Source organism: Sinocyclocheilus rhinocerous, unplaced genomic scaffold (assembly GCF_001515625.1).
Source record: "Sinocyclocheilus rhinocerous isolate Xijiao unplaced genomic scaffold, SAMN03320098_v1.1 scaffold865, whole genome shotgun sequence".
Lineage (NCBI taxonomy): Eukaryota > Metazoa > Chordata > Actinopteri > Cypriniformes > Cyprinidae > Sinocyclocheilus > Sinocyclocheilus rhinocerous.
In genome coordinates this window covers 195,142-218,527 of record NW_015646167.1, presented here as the reverse complement: position 1 = coordinate 218,527, position 23,386 = coordinate 195,142, and the positions used below count along the sequence as shown (strand labels likewise).

The window sequence follows — 23,386 nt, the reverse complement described above, 5'->3', positions numbered from 1 at the left end:
TACATATAATTATGTATATTATACATTTTACTGTATATATTGAGGTATGTGTTTGTGGTGTTCTTGCTAACTTCTTAGCAAGCTCTCGCGTGTGTGTGTATATGTGTGTGTATATGTGTGTATATATATATATATATATATATATATATTTGGGGTCAGCAAGATTTTAAAATAATTTTTTACTTTTATTCAGCAAGGCACATTAAATTAATCAAAAGTGCCAGTAAAACTTTTTTACGTTCATTGTTTAAAAAAAATCAGACTATTTATCAAAGAATCCTGAAAAAGGTATAACAGTTTTCACAGAAATATTAAGCAACACAACTATTTTCAACATTATAATAATAAGAGATGCACCAAATCAGCATATTAGAATGATTTCTGAAGTGTGACACTGAATACTAGATTGGCTGCTGAAAATTCAGCTTTGCATCACAGGAATAAATTGCATCTGTATATATAGCTAGCATTTTATGTTTTCTTAATATACACAATAAAATAATATATAAAGTATATAAATAGAAGGGCTGATTTGAGATGAGCTCAGCTGAGGTGAGTTGAGTTTACTTGTGCTGATTTAGGTTTGGTGCAAAATTATTGTGATTGGTTTTGTCTTGAGAGATTGTTTTGAGAGATTGAGTGGACTAAGTAATTTATTAGGTTGCTTAAGGAAAATAGACATAAGCTTGCAATTTTTAATTTGTAATTAATACATTACAAATTAATAAATGATCCGTCTTGTGGAAATATTTAATATGATCTGCAACTTCTGTTGTCTGTTTTTTAGTGTCCACCAATCAAAGGGCGAGTGCAAAAAATTCTGCACTGGCGATGGGGTGATCCCCCACCCCCTGTTCCTGTCCCTCTACCCCCAGACACACCCCCTGATGCACCGCTCCCTCCGCCAATGAAGGGTCGTCCAGAGAGAGAGTTCTTTGTAAAGCTAGCAGGACAGTCCTACTGGCACTGCACCTGGATCACAGAGCTACAGGTGCGAGAGTAAGACAGTGTGAGACAGACATAACTGTTAAAGGATGTGCAGACTTTTCCCTTATCCATATCTGTCCTTCCTCAGCTCGAGATCTTCCACTCTGTGATGTTCCGGAACTATCAGAGGAAAACAGACATGGACGAGCCACCCAGTCTGGACTACGGCTCTGGGGGAGAGGAGGATTCTGGGAAGAGTGAGAAGCGGAGGGCCAAAGACCCTCAATATGCCATTCTGGAAGAGAAGTACTACCGATATGGCATCAAGCCTGAGTGGATGATGGTGCACAGAATAATCAATCACAGGTGTGTGTCTTTTGTGTTAAGCTACTACATTATACTGTATATACTAATAATTTGTACTGTCAGAATATTAAATTTTATGCATTTGTGTGTGTGCACAGCGTGGATAAAAAGGGCAACTACCACTACCTGGTTAAATGGAGAGATCTGACCTATGACCAGTGCACCTGGGAGAGAGATGAGCTGGACATCCCTGAGTTCGGTGCATACAAAGCAGCATACTGGAGACACAGGTACAGTTATACATAGATGTTTTAGAAAACTGTCACAAGGGTTTGATTTCTTACAGAATCTTTGTTTTCTAACAACATATGTTGGATGACGGAATAAGCAGTGTTTTGTTCTTTTTTTCTCACAGGGAGGAAGTGATGAAGGAAGACCCAGAGAAGCCAAGGAAGATGAGGAGGAGAGAGGAGAATGATGACGCTCCAAGCACGCCTGTTAATGATGTTAGTGTCACCCCTGTCTTTTATTCCAGTGGTTCTGGAATAATATTTTAAGGCCAAGTAACATTTTTATTCAAATCTGTGGTTAAGTCAAACAAGTACAGCCTAGTCCAGAGGTTTTCAAACTTGTCCTGGAGGCCCCCCAGCACTGCACATTTTGTATGTCTCCCTGATCAGACACAACCCCGTCAGGTATTATAGTGCAGGGCTGCCCAAACTCGGTCCTGGAGGGCGGGTGTCCTGCAGAGTTTAGCTCCAACTTGCCTCAACACACCTGCCTTTAAGTTTCTAGTATGCCTAGTAAGAGCTTGATTAGCTGGTTCAGGTGTGTTTAATTGGGGTTGGAGCTAAACTCTTCGGGACACCGGCCCTCCAGGACCGAGTTTGGACACCCCTGTTGTAGTGTTTACTAATGAGCTGATGAGTTGAATCAGGTGTGTTAGATAAGGGAGACATACAAAATGTGCAGGGCTCGGGGGCCTCCAGGACAGGTTTTAAAACCCCTGATCAGAACGGTGTTCCCCATGTTTTTTTAGCAGCTGGTAGTTTCTTTAAACATACTGTATAATGTCATTTTTAAAATAATATTGGTAATATCCTGTAGTTAAGATAAATCATGCTGCTGCTAGACCAGTGCTTCTCAACCAGGGTATGATGAAGTGTTTCATTTAATAAATTATTAATATTAATATAATATTTTAGTAAATACAATTACTATCAATTAAACTTTAACTCTAATTTAACTCTAAATTAAAATTCTAAAAAAACTCATCAAATCATAATTTGAACTGAAATCATATTTCTTTTCCCCCTTAATAACTATTGCTTTTATTGACGAATGTAGTTGGAATCACAAAATGAATTGTGACCGATACATTTAACATATCAGTTCTTATATTTTCTGTAAAAAAAAAAAAAAAAACAGTTTAAAACAAGCCGTTTTTTCATAATTACAGCTGCAATACCAGAAATATCTTATACCAAATGGGGGACTGGAGGCCTGTAAATCAGAAAGGTTCCTGGGCCTGTTGCAGGAAAAAAGAAGCATGTAAAAAGAAACTTGAATCATATTTAGAATTACACTGTCACAATGTAACACATTAATTTGCAAATTCTGCAGTTCAGTTCAAACTTATGAAAACAAGTATCTAGTTGCTTACGTAATTTGAGGCCAAACATAACAATAACTCACCTTTTGTTGGTCACTTCAGTTGTCTGCTGCTTTCTTTTCAGTGTTGGGAACACATTGTTGCATGCAGTGCTGTGCCTGTGCGAAGCTATATTAAAATGATAAAGAGGTTGAGAAAAAATACATTTAAAATATCAAATGGAATAAAATGTTGATATTATTTTGTATGGTAATCTAATTACATTTTAAAACAGGTGTGTCCAATGCCTGGAAGCTTCCAGTAAACCTAAAGATTCTGATTAGCTGGTTCAGGTGTGTTTCATTAGAGTTGGAGCTAAACGCTGGCCTTCCAGGAGCAGGATTGGGCACCCCTGTTTTAAAACTATTGATTTGTGTAGCATACCACTCTTTTATGTTGTTGACTCATTTTGGCCAATATTCTTTATCTGACTATATTTGTTTTCTTGTACTGTCTATCTACCTGTCAGTAGTCCACAAAATTGGGTGGATTTCTTTCCTTATACCTTTTTTCTGCTCTCTGCCATCTATTTTAACCTTCTCCGATGTTAGATTTTTTTGTCACATCTGCTTTCTAGTCCTCAGTGCATTCAAGCTTTTAAGGCATATAGGACCACCTTTCTCTCAGTCTTTTTTAACCAGTTCTCTCCCCATCTTTTTTCCTTCAGCCGACAATCAAGTATGAGGAGCAGCCAGACTTTGTGACAGAGACAGGAGGAACGCTGCATCTCTATCAGCTGGAGGGGCTGAACTGGCTGCGGTTCTCCTGGGCTCAGGGAACAGACACCATCCTGGCTGATGAAATGGGCTTGGGCAAGACCATCCAGACTATTGTTTTCCTCTACTCACTCTTTAAAGAGGTCTGTGAGGGTCAGGTTACAAAAGTGTATGTTAATTGACAAGTAATCTTTTGAACTTCACATTATATTTGTGTCTCCCATTGTGTTCCTCTCTGTCCATTCTTCCATATCTCTCTGTCCATTTCTCTCTCCAGGGACACACTAAAGGTCCATTCCTGGTGAGCGCACCACTGTCCACAATCATTAACTGGGAGAGAGAGTTTGAGATGTGGGCTCCTGACTTCTACATTGTCACTTACACCGGAGACAAGGACAGCCGGGCCATCATCCGTGAGAACGAGTTCACCTTTGACGACACGCCGGTGAAGGGAGGAAAGAAAGCCTTCAAATTGCGGGTGAGAAGGAGAGGAGATGAGCGCTGGAAAGGAAAGAATGACTGCTGATTGGAGAGGTGAAATGCAAAGATGGAAAATGTGAGAAGTAAAATAAAAAATGGCAGAAGGAGAGGAGCCATAGTATGAGAGAAGAGGGAAAGGATGTCATTTGGTGCTGTAGGAATAAGTGACTTTACTCTAACCATTATTTTCATTTTCTACCCATCGTCCCTCTAGAGAGAAGCTCCCATTAAGTTCCACGTGTTGTTGACATCCTATGAGCTTGTGACCATAGACCAGAACGTTCTCAAGTCCATTGACTGGGCCTGTCTTGTAGTAGATGAAGCCCACCGCCTCAAAAACAACCAGTCCAAGGTACACTGACTTAGTTGGGTTTTCCTGTTTTTTGTCCAAGTTTTGTTTGGTTTGAGAGCGTGTGTTTGCGAGATTCATTCTAATTTAATACAGGACAGGAAATTACATCTTGGATTCTTTGCAACACTGTAGACGGAAGATGACAGAAATAAACCAGCACTTTAAACCATCATAATAAAGCTATTACACATTTTCATTCAATGAGTCATTATCTAAGTTAAGGAAGTCATAGAGGGGAAAAAAATATAGATCAGTGTGTCTAATACTGTGAGTTTTTTTGTAGTTTGACTTTTTTTGTATGTAATGTGTCTGCAGGTAACTGAAGAAACATTATATAGTGTGTAGTGTAAAGTTTAGGGTTATTCGAAATAATTGTCTTAGCACACATTTCTTTGCATTTATTTATTTGCATTTGATTAAAACCGTAATACAGTAAAACTATTTGAATGATGTAACTGTTTTGTATATTTTATAATAGTTTTTGATGACAAAGCTGAATTTTCAGCAGCCATTGCTCCAGGCTACAGTGTCACATGATCCCTTAGAAATCATTCCAATGTGCTGATTTGTTGCTTAAGTAATATTTTGTATTATTATCAGTGTTGAAAACAGTTGTGCTACTCACTATTTTTGTGAAAACCTTTATTCAAATTGAGTTCTTGCTGAAAACCAATATTAATTCCTTTTAAAAAATCTTACTGACCCCAAACTTTTGAACGGTAGTGTGTATGCACTAGAAGTGGTAGGATGATCCATATTAGAAGAATAGAAGAATAATCTACACTTACAGAAATTACATTTTGAAATAACAAATTAATTACTAATTTTACTCCTATTCAGAAACTTCATGCAAAAAGGTGTAAAGTAGTTTGTGATTGGCAAGTGCTGCACATCATGGTTTCATATAGGGATGTGCCCAAAATCTAAATCCGAATTCGGAAAGGCACGGAAAATGATTGGACATGGTTAGGCTTGGTTAGTAGTAAAGCACCTTGTATATTTCCAATTAAGTGAAAAAATTGAAGACAGTTGTTTTGGTTTGTTAGTTCTTCAGGAGACTGAATGACTACAAGATAGACCATAAGCTGCTGCTAACAGGAACTCCACTCCAGAACAACCTGGAAGAACTTTTCCACTTGCTCAACTTCCTGACGCCCAACCGCTTCAAGTATGACCATACTCATAAAAGCACATTTATATTCTCTAACAGACTATAAAAGTGGCCTAAAAAGTATTTGGACGTATTATGTTATATCATGCAATGATATACATTTTTAGTGTGGCTGAAGTGTCCAGATACTTTTTGAGGCCACTGTATGTACACATCAACACAGACATGTTTTAATACTCAAAATAATTTTACTGCATCGCTTTATTTCTGTCCCTCAGTAATCTAGAGGGTTTTCTAGAGGAGTTTGCGGACATCTCTAAAGAAGACCAGATTAAGAAACTGCACGATCTGCTTGGCCCACACATGCTCCGGAGACTCAAAGCTGATGTGTTTAAGAACATGCCAGCCAAAACTGAGCTGATCGTCCGAGTGGAGCTCAGCCCCATGCAGAAGTAAGTCCTACAACATTGATTTCATAAACAAAATGTGTTGACGTGTTTATTATCAAGGTAATTAGCAATAGGAAGTAATAAAAAAATTTCATTTGTTTAAATAAATTTCTTACTATGCGTGCTAGTCTTTTTTTCATGTTTTGTGTGCACACTGTGTATAAACAGAAAGTACTACAAGTTCATTCTGACGCGTAATTTCGAGGCGCTGAATTCTAAAGGAGGAGGGAACCAGGTGTCTCTGCTCAACATTATGATGGATCTAAAAAAGTGCTGCAACCACCCCTACCTCTTCCCCGTCGCTTCTGCCGTAAGAATACACACTGTATTTCTGACAGCAACAAAAAAACTTTATAATTTGGATGGAGTTTTCACTCTTCTTGGTCCTATCTTAGATTGGTGCAAAATTGATTTATGTAGTGTGAAATACTGTCACCTGCTGTCAGAATTTTTTTTTTGAATGCTGTCGAAATGTTTAAGATAATAGTTAATATGTTTAAGATAATAGTTAATAGTTGGGTTTAGTGTTTGACGGGTTTTTGTTGTGCACATGTGTATCATAGGCTGTATTCTTGTGTTACAGGAAGCTCCCAAAACACCAAGTGGAGCGTATGAAGGTGCGGGTCTCACTAAGGCTTCTGGGAAACTCATGCTGCTGCAGAAAATGCTCAGAAAACTGAAAGAGCAAGGCCACCGAGTGCTAGTGTTCTCTCAGGTACAAACACACATCTAAATACTTTCACTCAGCCTGTATTTTATACATAAGAAGCTGTACTGTATTTGCTATTACATGAGCTCCCAACTTGTGGATGTTTAGTGCCCCCAGGTGGTGCACAGCACAAATTTGGACATGTGAAAATATTACAACTTATAAAGGGTTTTAAATAGTGTTTAGGTTTTTGAATAATTTCTGCTCTATTTTCTAATTAAACACCTTTGTGTTTCTAATCATTACAGTGTAATGTGGAGCTCATGACAGGCTAGGTGTTACTTGGATGGTCTAGTTTGATCAGATGTGGTACTTGGTCTGAAAATTTTGATTTAATCATGTCTTACTAGATCTTATTCATACTTACACACTCTGTTTCCCCCTCAGATGACCAAGATGCTGGATTTGCTGGAGGATTTCCTGGATTATGAAGGTTATAAATATGAGCGAATTGATGGAAGCGTCACTGGAGCTCTCCGACAGGAAGCTATCGACAGATTTAATGGTAAGAGCAGCCCACCGGGTATACATATTTTGTACATAAATTAACTGAGTAATATTTCTGTTGGGTGTTTTGGATACAGCTAGAGAATTAGCTAGAGCAGTATATTATAACATTGGTATAAAGTATATTATAACATTGGTGACTAGGTGGTACTTAGTTGGTCTAAAATGAGCAAAGGTGTTCTGGTCTGAAATGTTTGAGAACCACTGAGCCAGAGGTTTGGTTTTAATAGCTATTCAGATGTCATGACAAAGTCATTTTTTCTCTCTACTCTCTCATCCCAGTCCAAATGTTGATGACTAATGTGAATTTATAGAGAGATTTTTCTTTGTTTGTAAGACTCATTCCATTCTTGGAGCTATTGAGTCAGTTGTTTTCAGATGTGGAGAAAAGTTTATTCCAAATTCTGAATGTCTTATCTTAAAATGGCAGTTGATTTATTTTATTCTTGGGTAAGCAGAACTTGCAATTTACAAGGGCAAAATTACTTGAGAACAGACATGGTTGGGATGTTATATCTCTGTTTAAAGCATTTATAAAGTCTGGAATCATTGTTGAATTTGAATGTTACAAATTTGTGAAAGTTTTGAAACGTTTGAACAACAGTGGTGCCATAATTATAACTTTTTTATTGTGTTGGTGGGAGAATTTATTTTGTTGTTTTGTGGTGTTGAAATCTCATTTTATTGAGATTTTAATCATTGTGTTATTTGTTATGATGACATGATGACTTTTAATGTATGATGAAATCTTATATCACACAGTAAGTAATTTCATATAAGTTTGGATTTTAAAAATTCCTTAAATCGACAGCAGTCGCACCCCTTTTTACAACCAAGTTCTTCCTCATCTTGACTTGTTTGGGACAAATCCTGTATGTTTATTCATCACTGTCATATGTATATAGTATCATCCTGCTCACTGATAGCCACATAGATATATTTACGTAATGGTATTTACAATTTATGATAAACCATATTAACAGCTTAGCAAAATCTCTACTGGTTGTTACCCCATAATGAGTAAATAATGTTTGTTAAAATTCTAAATCAGATCCCTTTCTCTTTCTGTCTCACAGCTCCTGGTGCGTGTCAGTTTTGTTTTCTTCTCTCTACACGAGCGGGCGGTTTGGGAATCAACTTGGCCACTGCGGACACAGTCATCATCTTTGACTCTGACTGGAATCCCCACAATGATATACAGGTAAATATAAAAATGAGGAGTGTCTCATACAGTTCATGCCAGAGCTCACAGACAATCCCTCTACTTGTGTGACACTTGACAGGTTTGTTCTGGTGTTTTCTTTGTCATGTGTTTTGCCACCTAGTGGACAGTTTGAGAACAGACTCATGAAACTTAGGGTGCTTTCACACCTGTCCGTTTAGAAACTTTGCTGTGTGAAAGCGAACTGCACCAAGAATAAAAAGCAACATTGTAATAATTTTAATCCATGTTTCGGAACAAAGCAATCGATCTACAGACGTTGTGTCGAGGTTCCAACACTAGGGGTTGCACTTGGAAGCCCAGACACCTCTGACATCATTGAGAAAAGGGCAAAGAAATTGCAGGGCAAAATTTGCATAGCTGGCCATGCCCTGAATATCCGGGTGTAAATAGGCGAGTGTGGCATTTGCTTACTCGTTCTGTTCTTCTGAGCCGATGCAGCGTCTCTCTCTGTGGTGTGGCACATCATTCACCTTTCTTACTCCTCGTCATTGGATCTACGGCACGGGCAGTGGTCTCTCCCTTCCTCACACACAGATAAGTGTAGTGAAAGTACCCTTGGGTGCTTCAACTGTGATCTTTAACTGGTGATCTGACTAGCATGATCACTGTGTTCAGTGTTTGGGCCGTGCCCACACTAAAGCAGCTCTCGTATATGGGTTATGTGAGGACATGCAATAGGCATAGGCATAGGCATGCTGCGCTCGCTACTCACGTTCTTTTCTAAAAGACAGCGAGTCACCTCAACTGCTGCCCATCCAGGTTCTTCTACTTCCGGGTAAGAGGTCTCCGTGATGTGCGTTGAGGAAGAGCAAGGAGGCCTCATGAGAGTAGCTTTGCCGGGTGAATCTCTGCAAACCTCTCGTTCCTCCCACAGTGCAAGTCTTCTGGTAGAGTTACCGGATGAGTTTGAGAGCTCATCTCAGCGCGAGTTTGATTTCTCATTCGAGGCTCGTGAGGAGGATGAGCTGTCGATCGCAGCATTGGAGAGTGGGCTGGAACCATCATAAGCTGATGACTCAGCTGGAGCTGCACCTCCAGGTGCTTCATTTCATTCTGAGTGAAGTGAAGTGAAGTGACATATTGGTGACCCATACTTGGAATTAGTGCTCTGCATTTATCCCATCCAAAGTGCACACACACAGCAGTGAACACACACACACCGTGAACACACACCCGGAGCAGTGGGCAGCCATTTTTTTTTTGCTGCTGCCCGGGGAGCAGTTGGGGGCACCTCAGTCGTGGTATTGAAGGTGGGAGAGAGAGCTGTACATTCACTCCCCCCACCTACAATCCCTGCCGGTACGAGACTCGAACCCACAACCTTTGGGTTACGAGTCCGACTCTCTTAACCATTAGGCCACGACTTCCCCCAGGCTAACACTGAGGTGGTGGCAGCTGAGAGCATCGGGCTTGAGTAGATTTTTCCACCCTGTCCCGGACGCTCTTGGCTGGATGATTGGTTCATGGGGTCAGAGTGAGACACACAGCCTTTTTTTTCCCAGAAGTGCATGAGGAGCTGACAAAATCGTGGAAGGCACCTTTTTCTGCCAGAACACAGTACACAGCTCCTTCGTTCTCACCACCCTCGATGGTGGTCCAGCGTGAGGGTATACAGAGGTCCCCCGGGTGGAGAGAGCGATTGCGGTGCATCTGTGCCCACAAAACGCTGCCACCTGGTGGGGCCGCCCTAGACTCTCGTCCAAGGTGTGTAGTTCACACCGAAATCGTGGAAGGCACCTTTTTCTGACAGAAAATGGTACATGGCTCCTCCGTTCTCACAACCCTCTATGGTGGTCCAGCGTGGGGGTATACAGAGGTCCCCCGGGTGGAGAGAGTGATTGCGGTGCATCTGTGCCCACAAAACGCCGCCACCTGGTGGGGCCGCCCGAAACTCCCGTCCAAGGCGTGCCATGGCTATCCTGCAGGTCTGTCAATCCAAAGTGTTAAAAGATCTGCACAAGGGTGGTCCCAACCCTGAAATGATACAGGAACTGTGCTCAGCGACTGACTATGCCCTATGGGCTACGAAAGTCACGGCGCAGGCTCCGAGGAGGGCAATGTCCACATTAGTGGTCCAGGAACGCCACCTGTGGCTCAACCTGATGGGGATGCGGGATGCTGAGAAAGTTTGCTTTCTTGATATCCCCATTTCCCAGGTTGGTCTCTTTGGGGACAGCTGTCCAGGATTTTGCCCAGCAATTCTCGACAGTTAAGACCGTTAAGAAGCAGACGGATGCCATTGAACACCTGCTCATCGCCGTGGATAGCCCCCTGGGAGGACTGCACCGGCCCCGCAGCAGCCTGGGCTGCCAGCCAAGCCTGAACAACGGCAATCCACTCGCAGAAAGGTGGCATGAAATGATCATTCAGCTCATCATCAGGCTACTAAGAACCCTCGGACGAACCTTGGCGAACTCCAGTTCCTGTGTTTGTCTGTGGCTTCTTCAACAGACCTGAGGAGCAAGGTTGGTGTTGCTCACCTATCACCATGTGTCATGAGGGACACAAAGTCTTCCGGCATGGTGAGCCTTGCTCCACAATGATGCAGGAATTCTGCCTCAAGTACATTGAAGTTCCACTGGCACGGTTTCTGGACGCTTGGGTAGCGCTCCCCAGCCCGTCCCGTTGGCTTCTCAGAACCAATCGACTCAGCTACGCAATTCAGTTCGCCAGGCAGCCACCGAAGTTCAGTGGCATTCTTTTTACCTCTATATGAGGAGAGAATGATGCTTTATTGAGACAACACAGCGACGGTAGCTTATATCAACCACCAGAGCGGTGTTTGTTCCCGTCGCATGTCATAACTCGCCTGCCATCTCCTTCTTTTGAGCAAGTAGAGACTCAAGACTCTGTGAACCACTCACATTCCACGCGACCTCAGTCCACCTGGACTCACTCACGTGACAGGTTACACTCCAGTGGAGACTCCATCCCCAGACGGTTCAGTTGATCTGGAGTCAATTTGGCTAGGCACAGATAGATCTGTTTGCCTCGCAAGAATCCTCCCATTGCCCACTGTGGTATTCCCTGACCGAGGCTCCCCTCAGCACGGACACACTGACACACAGCTGGCCCAGGCACCTATGCAAGTATGCCTTCCCCCCAGTGAGCCTCATCGCACAGACTCTGTGCAAAGTCAGGGAGGATGTGGAACAGGTCATGATGGTGGCACTGTATTGGACCAACAAGACCTGGTTCTAGGAGCTCATGCTTATGGTATCAGCCCCTTCCTGGCGCATTCCCCTGAGGAGTGACCTTATTTCTCAGGCAATCTGGCACCTGTGCCCAGACCTTTGGAATCTCCATGTCTGGTCCCTGGACGGGAATCAGGATGAGGAGGAATTCAGAGGCCTTTCACCCACAGTGATGAATACCATTACTCAAGCTAGGGCCCCCTCTGAAGAACTGGTATTATTCCTAGGTGGAGGACCCGCGGAGATGTGGTATTGGGTCAGTGCTATCCTTCCTCCAAGAGGGCCTGGACAGGCACCTATCTGCATCTACACTCAAGGTGTATGTAGCTGCTATAGCAGCTGGAAGATCGGTGGGGAAGCACAATCTTTGTTTGTTTACTTTTTTGTCCCCCTTTGGGGAAACTAATTTTGCAGCAGTAAGTCACAACACATACAGACAATGCATAATCTACAGACAACATAATCATAAAACATATTGCACCAATCAAGTTAAGAATTCATCAAACCAATAGCCACTGAAACAAAGAAACCCTTTAAACGTTTTGTACTTCTACCAGGTACTCTAAAATGACACCCTGAGGGCAACAACGGAAATTCTTTCTGTTAATCCTCCGAGACCGCACCTTATCCCCTTATCTTGGGAATCTCTCTGTGGTCCTTCAGGCCTTACAGAGAGATCCGTTTGAGCATCTCCAGTCAGCTGAGCTTAGTGCCCTCTCTAAGAAGACGGCCATCCTAACTGCGCTCACTTCTATCAAGAGGGTGGGGGATCTGCAAGCCCTCTCCCGTCAATTAAAAGTGCCTAGAATTTGGGCCGGCAGACTCTCACATTGTCCTGAGACCCCGACCTGGTTATGTGTCCAAGGTTCCCACTACTCCCTTTAGGGACAAAGTGGTGACCCTGCAAGCTATCCCTCCTGACGAGGGAGACCCAGACCTGTCTCTGTTGTACCCGGTGCGTGCCCTGTGCATCTATTTGGAGCAAACACAGAGTTTCAGATCACCTGAACAGTAGGGATGGGCGATATCTTATCGTTTGCGATATACCGGTAAAAATTCTCCACACGATAAGAATTCGTCTTCCCGCGATAATAACGATAAAGTCTAGTTGTTGACATATTTCTGTGTGCGACTGTGTGGGAAAGATAATACTTTTCTCTAAAGAAACAGGATTCCCTAAATTATCGTCATTGATATCGTTATCGCAATAAATATCAGAAATTATCGTAATATATTTTTAAGCCCATATCGCCCATCCCTACTGAACAGTTCTTTGTCTGCTTTGGAGGACAGCAGAAGGGGAAGGCTGTCTCCAAACAGAGAATCTTCCACTGGATTGTGGATACGATTCTCATGCCAGTGGCCCACTGGACTCAGTGTTTCCCCTGGACAGAGTGTTGCTCTGTCACCAGGTACTGTGTTTTGTTGTTCTCCCCCTAGGTGTCGTTTATGCCACAACTCTGAATTGCCACTGAGTGGGTTGAGACGCTTTCTAGACTCCTCAGAACAATACGAGTGAGCAAATACCACACTGGTCTTTTTATACCCAGATATCCAGGGTGTGGTCAGCTATGCAAATTTGCTCGCCAAATTCATTGGCCTTTTCTCAATGATGTCAGAGGTGTCTGGGCTCACAAGTGCGACCCTTAGTGTTGGAACTTTGACACAATGTCTTCTCTTCCTCCATCAGGGAACGAGGGTTACCATATGTAACTGAGACAATGGCATCTGTGAGGTTTCAAAGCTAAACATATTTTAGGAAGCTCAATGTAGCAGTTTCTACATCATTTTGAATCTTATCTCTTTTTCTCTCAGGCCTTCAGCCGAGCTCACCGTATTGGTCAGGCCAATAAGGTGATGATATATCGGTTTGTGACACGGGCCTCGGTGGAGGAGCGAATCACTCAGGTGGCCAAAAGGAAGATGATGCTTACACACCTGGTGGTGCGGCCCGGTCTGGGATCAAAAGCCGGATCCATGTCTAAACAAGAGTTGGACGACATCCTCAAGTTTGGCACGGAGGAGCTTTTCAAGGATGAGATTGAAGGTGGGATTGATAAGTTAAATTGATTGATGTGTAGAAATAAATGAACCAGCAAATCATTTGATAATTTTGTCAAATAATAAATATCTTTGTTTAAATGTTATGAAAATCACTTGCTCTGTAACCAATAATTGTGCCCAAAGTGTAACACTATTACACTATGTAACACTTTGTTATGCTGAAGGTTCACCAATTTCTATCTTTTTTACAGCAGGGGACAATAAGGATGATGACAGCAGCGTAATTCACTACGACAATGTTGCTATCGAGCGTTTGCTAGACCGCAGCCAGGATGCCACAGATGACTCTGACATGCAGAACATGAACGAGTATCTGAGCTCCTTCAAGGTGGCCCAGTACACTGTCAAAGAAGATGACAAGGTGGGAGACGTTTTTGAGGAGTATCCAAGAGTGGGACCTTTAAGGAATTTGAAAGATGACATTCAGTCGCCTCACTAATATTTCAACAATAATTCTGAAAAAATTAGCCATAAAGCATGTTTTGATTTAACATCTATCTGAAGTATGTACCACTTATATCTCTTAACTTTCCTGCTAGAGGATGTTTTTCCCAGATATATTTAATTTTTGTAATATTTTATCTCAGATGTTTCTCCTAAAATTCAAGAGATATGTAAATAGATATAAAATCGATATACACTACCATTCACAAGTTTGGGGTCAGTAGGTATTTTTTTTTAAGAAATAGATTTTTTTATTTAGAAAGGATGCTTTAAAATCAATAGTGATGGTAGATAGATACATTTATATTGTTGCAAAAGATTTATAATATAAATACTGTTCTTTTGAACTTTATACAAAATTATTCCGCTGCACAACTGTTTTCAGCATTGATAATAAGAAATATTTCTTGTCCACCATATTAGCATATGTTTAAAGTATGTCAGTGATGTCTAAAGGATCATGTGACACTGAAGACTGGAGTAATGGCTGCAGAAAATTCAGCTTTGCCATCACAGGAATAAATTACAGTATATTTTAAAATATGTTCAAATATAAAACAGTTGTTATAAATTGTAATAATATTTAACAGTACTACTGTTTTTACTGCATTTTTAATCAAATATATTGAGCCTTGGTGAGCATAAGAGACATACAAATTAGTACTGACCACAAACCTTTGGACGGTAGTGCAAAATAGATACAAACATTTTTGACATACAGTAAGAGTATAGAGCTATAAAAGTAACATGGATAGCATGTCTCAGATAGTTTAGTCTTGCAAGAATATGATTAGAAATGTTTGAGTTATATTTATATTTATATATAGATCTTTTCTGAAACTCTAGAGCAGTGGTTCTCAAACCCCCCAGGCATTTAATGTCCTTCCACGTACCTCTCACACTTAGACTACAGTCACAAAGTATTTTAAAAACACGCACATGCAACAAATATACCTTTGTAAAATAACTCCCCTTTTATCAAACACATCATTTGAATGCAACCTATCATATATTTTTAAGTAAATTACTCACCATTTAAGGAGATGGGTGTGCTTGATATGACTTGCATAACTCTGCGATGTTTGACTATATCGGAGAGAGTCTGAGTATTAAATTACAGCGTGATTTACAGTAAGGGTAAACTCTTTGCGAGGTAGGGGGAGCTGCCACGAAAACCTGCCACCCCTGGGGGCAGCTCTCAATCCGATAGATGCGTGTGAACAAACAGACAGTGCAACCCAGGTCTCCTTCTATTCTTTTTGTACCTGTCTGGCACCTTACACAATATATAACTTTGCTGTTTTCTTACCAGAGGGAGCCACAACAGTACGCAAAATAGGCCAATATTCACCATTAACCAAACGCTGGCTCAAGATCAAAACAAATAGACAATACATCCCGCCTTTCCTTCTACTCTTATTAGCCTACCTATTTGCCACCTTACCTTATATATTTTTTCCTCTCTTTTAATCGGTAATGGAGCACGTGTCCTGTAACACCTAAGCGTCATGCCTGCCTCAGCATCTCTCAACTGTTTACACTTCAGCTGATGCACATGAGCAAACAGAGGTCAAGTAAAGATGTGTACTTACGCATGACACTTGAGTGGATGCATATTTTGACTGCAAAATATGGGATAAATTGATTGGATGTCATGGATTTGACCTTTTATGGCACTACCATTTTTTTGTTTGTACACTAGAGGGGGCACGCACTTATATATTTTGCCTGTGAGAAACACATGCTCAGTTGAATGTTATTTAATAAATAATAAAGTGAAAATAAACATGTGGTGGGTTACGAGTCCTACTCTCTAACCATTAGGCCACGACTTCCCCTATTAAGACTTCCCCATTTAAGAGTGTGATATAATTTAATTAACAGTACATTTCAGTATTTTGTTCATGTACCCCCTCCATCACTTCGCGTACCCCCAGGGGTAAGCATACCCCAGTTTGAGAACCACTTCTCTAGGGGATACTGGAGATTACTGGGGTCTTTTTTCAGGAGAAACCTCTGAAAAGCAGGAGATATGGTCTCCATTTCCTTTCCATAGAATATTATTGGTGTCTTTGAGAAACAAATGAGATATTAAGGAGATCTTCATTTGTTATTAAGGAGATCTCATTTGTTGTTGTGTGTCCAGATAGAGGAGATCGAGAGAGAGATCATTAAGCAGGAAGAGAATGTGGATCCTGATTACTGGGAGAAACTCTTGAGGCATCACTATGAACAACAGCAGGAAGATCTGGCCCGCAATCTCGGGAAAGGAAAGAGAGTCCGCAAACAGGTCAACTACAATGACGCGGCTCAGGAGGACCAAGGTACAGTACAACACTTCCTGCAGAATTTTCTTTCAGCATAACAATTTGCATGAAAATTTAAAATTAATGAATTTCAATATTTCTTAGTATTTGGAATGTTGCATTTTGCTTCAGTGACAGCAGCACTTAAACTCCGTGAACTTTCCTTGTTTGTTTTTTAAACCTGACGATCATGTTCTCCAGCATAATTTGAGAACGATCCTATGAGCATCTTGTGCTTCAACGGAAGAACATCTGACTGTCTGTACAAAGGAGTCACATGATCTATGTAACAAATTCGATCATTTGATTAGTGACCTTAAAATAGTCAGTCATCTGAAATATTTCTCCATTTCATGTCAAAATGTTTCTTTGTTTTAAGTTTGTCAAGGTTTAAATTCAATTTTGAAGCCAAGATTTTCAGTGTGGTCTCAGACTTTTGGACCCCACTGTATTGTAATTAGTCCATTCTTCTTGCCTTTTAGTACAATAAACCATGTTTGTGCTTGTCATATAAATGTAGCATATTATCTAATTTAAATCTCTAAAATTACATCTTGTAGCAGTTTCATTCTTGGCATGTGGTTTACTACTTTACTTATGATTGAGTGGGAAAGAAAAACTATATCCCACACACTGCTGTTTTGGTCAGGTTAGAACAGCCACATGCAGTTGACTCAAAAATGGCTACATCAACTACACCCAGGGGATGCCTAAGTGTGGCAGCTTTTCATTTGTGTCAAAAGGAGAAAAACAAAATGGTCAGGAAAAAGACAAATAACAGAAAAGAAAAATTAGGTTTTCTCCAGAAAGGAACAGTATGGAATTGATGGTTTTGTGAAGGCGCTTACGACTGCATAATCACAGCGATAACTGAAATTAACTGTGAGTACACATACTTTTCTTTGAATATCCAAGTAACCTGACCTGCAGGGTCGTAACGTTGCAGCATTTCCTCTGCAGAATATATTACATATGCACAGAAAACAATCTGCTGGCCTTTTTAAAAATTTGACAGTGGTCTGTGCTTCAATAATTGACATTTGTGGGTTTTCATTTTGGTTTAAGCAGCCCTGTGTTTTCCTGTAGGACTAAATCATTCTCTCTGACAGCTGAATTTGAACAGAATGCTTGTGCTGGGTTAGATAAGTGGAGATACAGAACATTTTGTCACAAAAGAGCCAAATATCAAACGATCACATCTGTCTTTTTTCCATTGTTGGAGAGGGTTGCCAAACTGATATATATATATATATTCTGGTTGGGCTTTCTTTGAGTTTTCTGGTGAATGGAAGTTGTTTGACCACTGCTGAACATACTCTGTACTGTGGTTTGTACTTAGTATTCATTACTGATAGTGCTCTTTTCAATATGGTGTTACAGAATGGCATGCTGACATTTCAGATAACCAATCAGAATACTCCGTGGGCTCAGAGGAGGAAGATGAGGACTTTGATGAGAGACCTGAGGGTGAGGAGCAAACAGACACACTCTCAGTTCTCATTAACATAATTGTTCTTCATAATATAAATAAAAATAAACATAATACAATGTTCTAAATATTAATAATATAAGAATCATAACAATATTATTATTATTACAATATTATATTTATAAATGAAAGCTTTACTCACAAATGTACAAATATAACTACTAAACCCCACATCTTTTGGCCCCTTTTAGACTTTAAGACATTTAGGTGCTCCATTTGTGTCTCTTTGAATTTTGGTACCTTGTTGGGACATCTTGCAGCTTTGTCAGGTTTTGCTATTCTTCTGGAGGCACATTCGCAGTTTATGTATTGCAGCTGTTCAGGATAATGTATCCTTCCTGTGCTATAACCCTGTTTCCTGATGCTGGCTCAGTGAGATGGACATGTTGAGCTGATCTCTTGGCTGACTCTCCTCTCCCCTCGTCCAGGTCGCAGACAGTCACGCAGGCAGCTCAGAAATGAGAAGGATAAACCACTGCCACCCCTGTTGGCCAGAGTGGGTGGCAACATTGAGGTATTGTGCCGTTATTCTTTATTTGTTTAATCACAGTTTAATGTGATTTATAATTATATTTCGGTTTGCTTATCTGGAGGTCACCTGCGTGTCTAGTACATACAGTGTCTCTGGATGCATGCCTCTCATAATTAAATTGACTGACAGACAGCGGGAGATAACAGTGCTGCATTTTTCCCGTTTTGAGAATTGCCCAGGAACGCTTCATAATGCCAATAAAATCATGCCTGTTTTTCTTATAAGGCTTGATTAGATTAAAGGGGTCATATGATGTTGCTAACTGAAACATGTCTATTTTTACAAAGCTTATCGGTCTGAAAAGCGAGGTGTGCTGGTGTGAACATTTGGGCGGTGTTATGCAAATCTTCCCACATCGTGACGTAGACATGTGGGGGTGTGTTAGAATGAGCCGTTTTAGGTAGGCGTGGCTGACTCTTAACTTTTATAAAGAATATCTCTTTGGATTTGAGACTTTAGTCTTTGCAACTTTACAGATCTTCTTTATGCACCAAGAGCTTGTAAACTCCAAAGAGAAAGGAAAATTGAAATTGCATCATATGACCCCTTTAAAACAATGTACGTAAAAATGGAATTTGTCACCTTCTGCTTAATCTTGTGTTGGTCAGGTATTGGGCTTTAATACGCGTCAGAGAAAAGCTTTCCTGAATGCCATCATGAGATGGGGGATGCCGGCTCAGGACGCCTTCTCCTTCCAGTGGCTCGTGCGAGACCTCCGCGGCAAGAGTGAAAAGGAGTTCAAGTATGACTTTTTTTTTTTTACCAATAAATGTGTTTGGAAAATTTAATTTGATATAGAAATGTGTAAATTTCAGACTTGGGTACTGCTAAGGAAACTTATCTTTTCCATTTTCTTTCTTTGTTTCCCTGGCAGGGCGTACGTGTCGCTCTTCATGAGGCACCTCTGTGAGCCGGTGGCTGACGGTTCAGAGACATTCGCTGATGGTGTCCCACGCGAAGGGCTCTGCAGGCAGCCGGTTCTCACACGTATAGGAGTCATGTCTCTGGTAAAGAAGAAGGTCAGTGTGGATCTGCCACATTTTTTTATTCAGCAAAGATGCATTAAATTGATCAAGTGACAACTTCTATTCATCAAAGAATTCTGGAAAAAAGTATGGTTTACACAAAAATATTAAGCAGCACAACTGTTTTCAACATTTATAATAATAAGAAATGTTTATTGAGCACCAAATCTACATATTGGATTGATTTTTGAAGGATCATGTGACACTGAAGACTGGAGTAATATGCCTGCTGAAAATTCAGCTTCAGTCATCACAGAAAAAAGTTAAATTTTCAAATTTATTCAAATAGAAAACAGTTTTTTTTTTAGTTTTTTTAGTTTTTAGTTTTTTTTGCTGTAATAATATTTCTTTTTTTGTGCTCCACCTAGCTGTTATAGATAGATAGATAGATAGATAGATTTTTATTGTATTGAAGAGGCAGGTGTGTTTTACATTGTGTGCAGGTGCAAGAGTTTGAGCACATTAACGGGAAATGGAGCATGCCTGAACTGAAGCCAGAGATTACTTTGGACTCCAAGAAATCTTCAAGAGCTTCTTCACCTGCCATTAAGACAGATACTCCAACACCTGAAATGAGCTGCAACAACACACCGTGCACCTCCAAACCAGGTACAAATCCACCTAAAACCCTCATATGCAGCTCAAAGAGAGAATCTCACACACACAGAGACTTTACCTGCAATAACCTGTTCCCACAGCCACTCCCTCTCCACCTGACAAGACAGAAAAGAGTACGAAAGAGGTGGAGAAAGACGAGTGTGAGTCCCAGACAGAACCAGAAAAGGAGAGAGAGAAGGAAAAAGCAAAAGGAAAGGAGGGGGAGAGTGTGGAAAGCACAGAACATGGAGAGGTAAGTGTGTGCGCGTGTTGCCGACATTGTGAGGACCAAATGTAAAACCTGAAATCATACATTGTGGAGACCATCCAACAAGGAAAACAGCTTAATAAGCATGCCAAATTATGTCTTAATGAAAAAGCATGAAAGATTTGTGCAATGGTTAGGTTTAAGGGTTATAAAATGGCATTACCTCAATATAAAAACAATAGAAGTAAAAACAATAGAAATAAATATCTAGCATGATAAATACATGTGGGTATGTCAGGGTGTGGCAGGGACCATTTTAACAGGTTGATTTAGCAAAACACTGTGTGAACCTGCTGTCTGTGAAAGAGCATGTGTGTATGTTTGCTTGTTTTATGAAGATAAAATTACACCACACAGTAATCACTCTTCCAGGTTCTTCAGACAAGCTGCTTTTAGTGATGGCTCTAATGATCTGATTATATAAAGTAATTTATTATTAAGTTTCAATAAAGTCACACCTATGATTCAGAGTGTGGCATAGACTACCATTCAGAGGTTTGGGGTTGGTCAAATGTATTTATGTATTTGTATTCTCTTGCACCCCCCAAGGCTGCATTTATTTGATCATGAATACAGTAATATTGTGAAACAGTATTACAATTTCAAATAACCTTTTTCTATTTTAATGTATTTTAAAAGCAGCCATTACTCCAGTCATCAGTGTCACACTCCTAAAAATCATTCTAATATGCTGATTTGGTGAGAAACATTTCACATTATTATCAATGTTGGAAAAGACAGTAGAAACTGTGATTTTTCATGATTTTTTGCTGAACAGTTTAAGAACGGAATATATATAATATAAGAATATATATATAGTAACAATGAAAAAGTTTTCACTGTTCCTTTTTTCCCCAGATCTTTAATAATATGTTTAATGCATCCTTGCTAACTAAAAGTATTAATTACTTAATTATAAATTATTTTTATAAAATCTTACTGACCCTAAAGTTTTGAATGGTAGTTTTTAATAGTAAAAAAAGGGATAGATCACCCAAAAATGATTTTGTCTGCGGTCTTCATCTGCTCACCCTCTTGTGGAACATAAAATAAGATATTTTGAAAAATGTGCCAGTGTTGTTTTTGTCCATACAACGGAAGTTAATAGGTACCAATATTCTTCAGAATATCTTCTTTTGTGTTCCACTGAAGAAAGAAACTCGTACAGCTTTGGAAAGACATAAGGGCGAGTACATTATGACAGAATTTACATATTTTTGTGAAATATCCCTTCAATTTATTGCATGAAACAATAAATTGCCATAATCCACATATCCTGATGGAAATCTAAAGGCCCAAATCTCCAACAAACAGTGTTTCAACCCCATGCATATCACTTTTTGGACATTTTCTCTCTCTCTCTCTCTCTCTCTCTCTCTCTCTCTCTTCAGTCCCAAACCCTTCATTAGCAACTGTACATAGCTAAACATCTGCTATAATGTAATATTATAAACATCTGTTATAAAACTGACATTTTTATTTGATTTATTTGTTGCTTGATACAAAATGATATTGGCTGGATACGGAGTGCCTGAAGAAGCTAGAAATGCCTCTACAAGCATTTGTTTGTAAACAGCAACTCTAATTTGTTGAGATAGTGAATTGGTGGGTTTTTGTTAAATGTGAGTCAAAATCATCACAATTAAAAGAACCAAAGACTTAAACTACTTCAGTCTGTGTGCATTGAATTTATTTAATACACGAGTTTCACAATTTGAGTTGAATTACTGAAATAAATGAACGTTTCCACGACATTCTAATTTATTGAGATGCACCTGTATGTATATATGATGCTCAAAGAACGTGTTTCTTTGTCTTCTTCCAGACTTCCACTACAGTGAAAGAGGGTGAAAAAGATCCTGAAACCAGTGAAAAAGCTCAGACATCCGAAAGTCCAACAAAAGCTTCTGATGACTCAAAAACAAAGGAAAGTCCTGCCATTTCTCAGTCTTCTCCAGAAGAAAAGAGTGAGAAAGAAAAACAAGAGGAGGAGAGCACTGAAAAAGAGGCCTCCCCAGAGAAAACGCCAGATTCTCCATCTGTTAAAAATGAGAGCAGAGGTAACTGCGGCAGCAAATGGTGAAATCTGATTGGCTGTCGTGCCAGTCAGTCATTTTATTGTGATTTGTGGTTGATTGTTGTCTGTCATTACAGAGGCTTTGAAAGGGGACAAGGGAGAGAAACGAGAAAAGGCTGGAGAAGAAAAGGAGAAGAGTGAAGTGACATCTCTTCCCACAGAAACAACCGAAAAGAAAGAGAAATTAGATCAATCTTCTGAAATCAAAAAAGGTGAACATTACAATGCTACTCTTTCTTTCTTCGCATTGTGTAAATTATATAGAGAAGAATGAAAAACTACTGTACTAAAGTTGTTTATACAATCTATCACACATATTCACAAAAACTGAGTACAGCACCTAAAGTCAATGGTGCAGTCATCATTACCACTGAAGTTAAGCCTTCATTTTTTGTTTTAATGTAGGAAATAAATAACTGAACTAAGCAATGTAAACATGTTTTTCTTTTCCATCGGGCCACAGAGGAGGTGAAGGGTGAGAAGGATGCTGTGAAGGAGGTCAGAGGGCAGAGGGAGGAGGTGCCCAAAGGTAACGGCAAACCCACAGAGCGTCCACGATTTATGTTCAATATCGCAGATGGAGGATTCACAGGTAAAAACAAATAAAGTTGTTTAAAGCTGCTGTGCCACGTTGTCTTTGTTGAAATACTTAATATGTTGAAGCTTTCTGTAAGCATTCCCATTTATCTGCTCAGGGAGGTGCTCAGTATTTCTGTGAATCACCTGAGCCATAAATGTTTTGACCAATCACATCAAGACAACACTGATTGGCTGTTGACACCACAAGAACCCCACCGATACAGCAAAAAGATAAATAAATAAAATAAAAATAAATGCTAACTATATGTTGTATATCTTTTTCAAATGTAAAATATATTTTGTTTAAATTCAAATGGAAAAATGTATTGCAAAATAAAAAGTCAATCAAGTGGCAAGACAATATATAGCTAATATTAA

The 23,386-nt window shown here is 40.0% G+C and overlaps 1 protein-coding gene across 1 annotated transcript in view; it reads left to right on the top strand.

Moving 5' to 3' along the window:
- LOC107707064 (chromodomain-helicase-DNA-binding protein 3-like) overlaps positions 1–23,386 on the top strand; it is a 51,369-nt gene that overhangs the window by 12,882 nt on the left and 15,101 nt on the right. The window contains exons 11-34 of the mRNA XM_016510942.1: positions 1,076–1,293; positions 1,392–1,523; positions 1,649–1,739; positions 3,552–3,743; positions 3,878–4,078; positions 4,295–4,432; positions 5,479–5,600; positions 5,822–5,995; positions 6,161–6,302; positions 6,576–6,707; positions 7,089–7,206; positions 8,285–8,409; positions 13,443–13,674; positions 13,883–14,052; positions 16,282–16,459; positions 17,822–17,908; positions 18,359–18,444; positions 19,071–19,204; positions 19,337–19,481; positions 19,931–20,096; positions 20,186–20,337; positions 22,178–22,412; positions 22,507–22,641; positions 22,893–23,021. Of these exons, the coding sequence (XP_016366428.1) occupies positions 1,076–1,293; positions 1,392–1,523; positions 1,649–1,739; positions 3,552–3,743; positions 3,878–4,078; positions 4,295–4,432; positions 5,479–5,600; positions 5,822–5,995; positions 6,161–6,302; positions 6,576–6,707; positions 7,089–7,206; positions 8,285–8,409; positions 13,443–13,674; positions 13,883–14,052; positions 16,282–16,459; positions 17,822–17,908; positions 18,359–18,444; positions 19,071–19,204; positions 19,337–19,481; positions 19,931–20,096; positions 20,186–20,337; positions 22,178–22,412; positions 22,507–22,641; positions 22,893–23,021 (3,634 nt within the window). The remainder of the gene's footprint in view (positions 1–1,075; positions 1,294–1,391; positions 1,524–1,648; positions 1,740–3,551; positions 3,744–3,877; positions 4,079–4,294; positions 4,433–5,478; positions 5,601–5,821; positions 5,996–6,160; positions 6,303–6,575; positions 6,708–7,088; positions 7,207–8,284; positions 8,410–13,442; positions 13,675–13,882; positions 14,053–16,281; positions 16,460–17,821; positions 17,909–18,358; positions 18,445–19,070; positions 19,205–19,336; positions 19,482–19,930; positions 20,097–20,185; positions 20,338–22,177; positions 22,413–22,506; positions 22,642–22,892; positions 23,022–23,386) is intronic.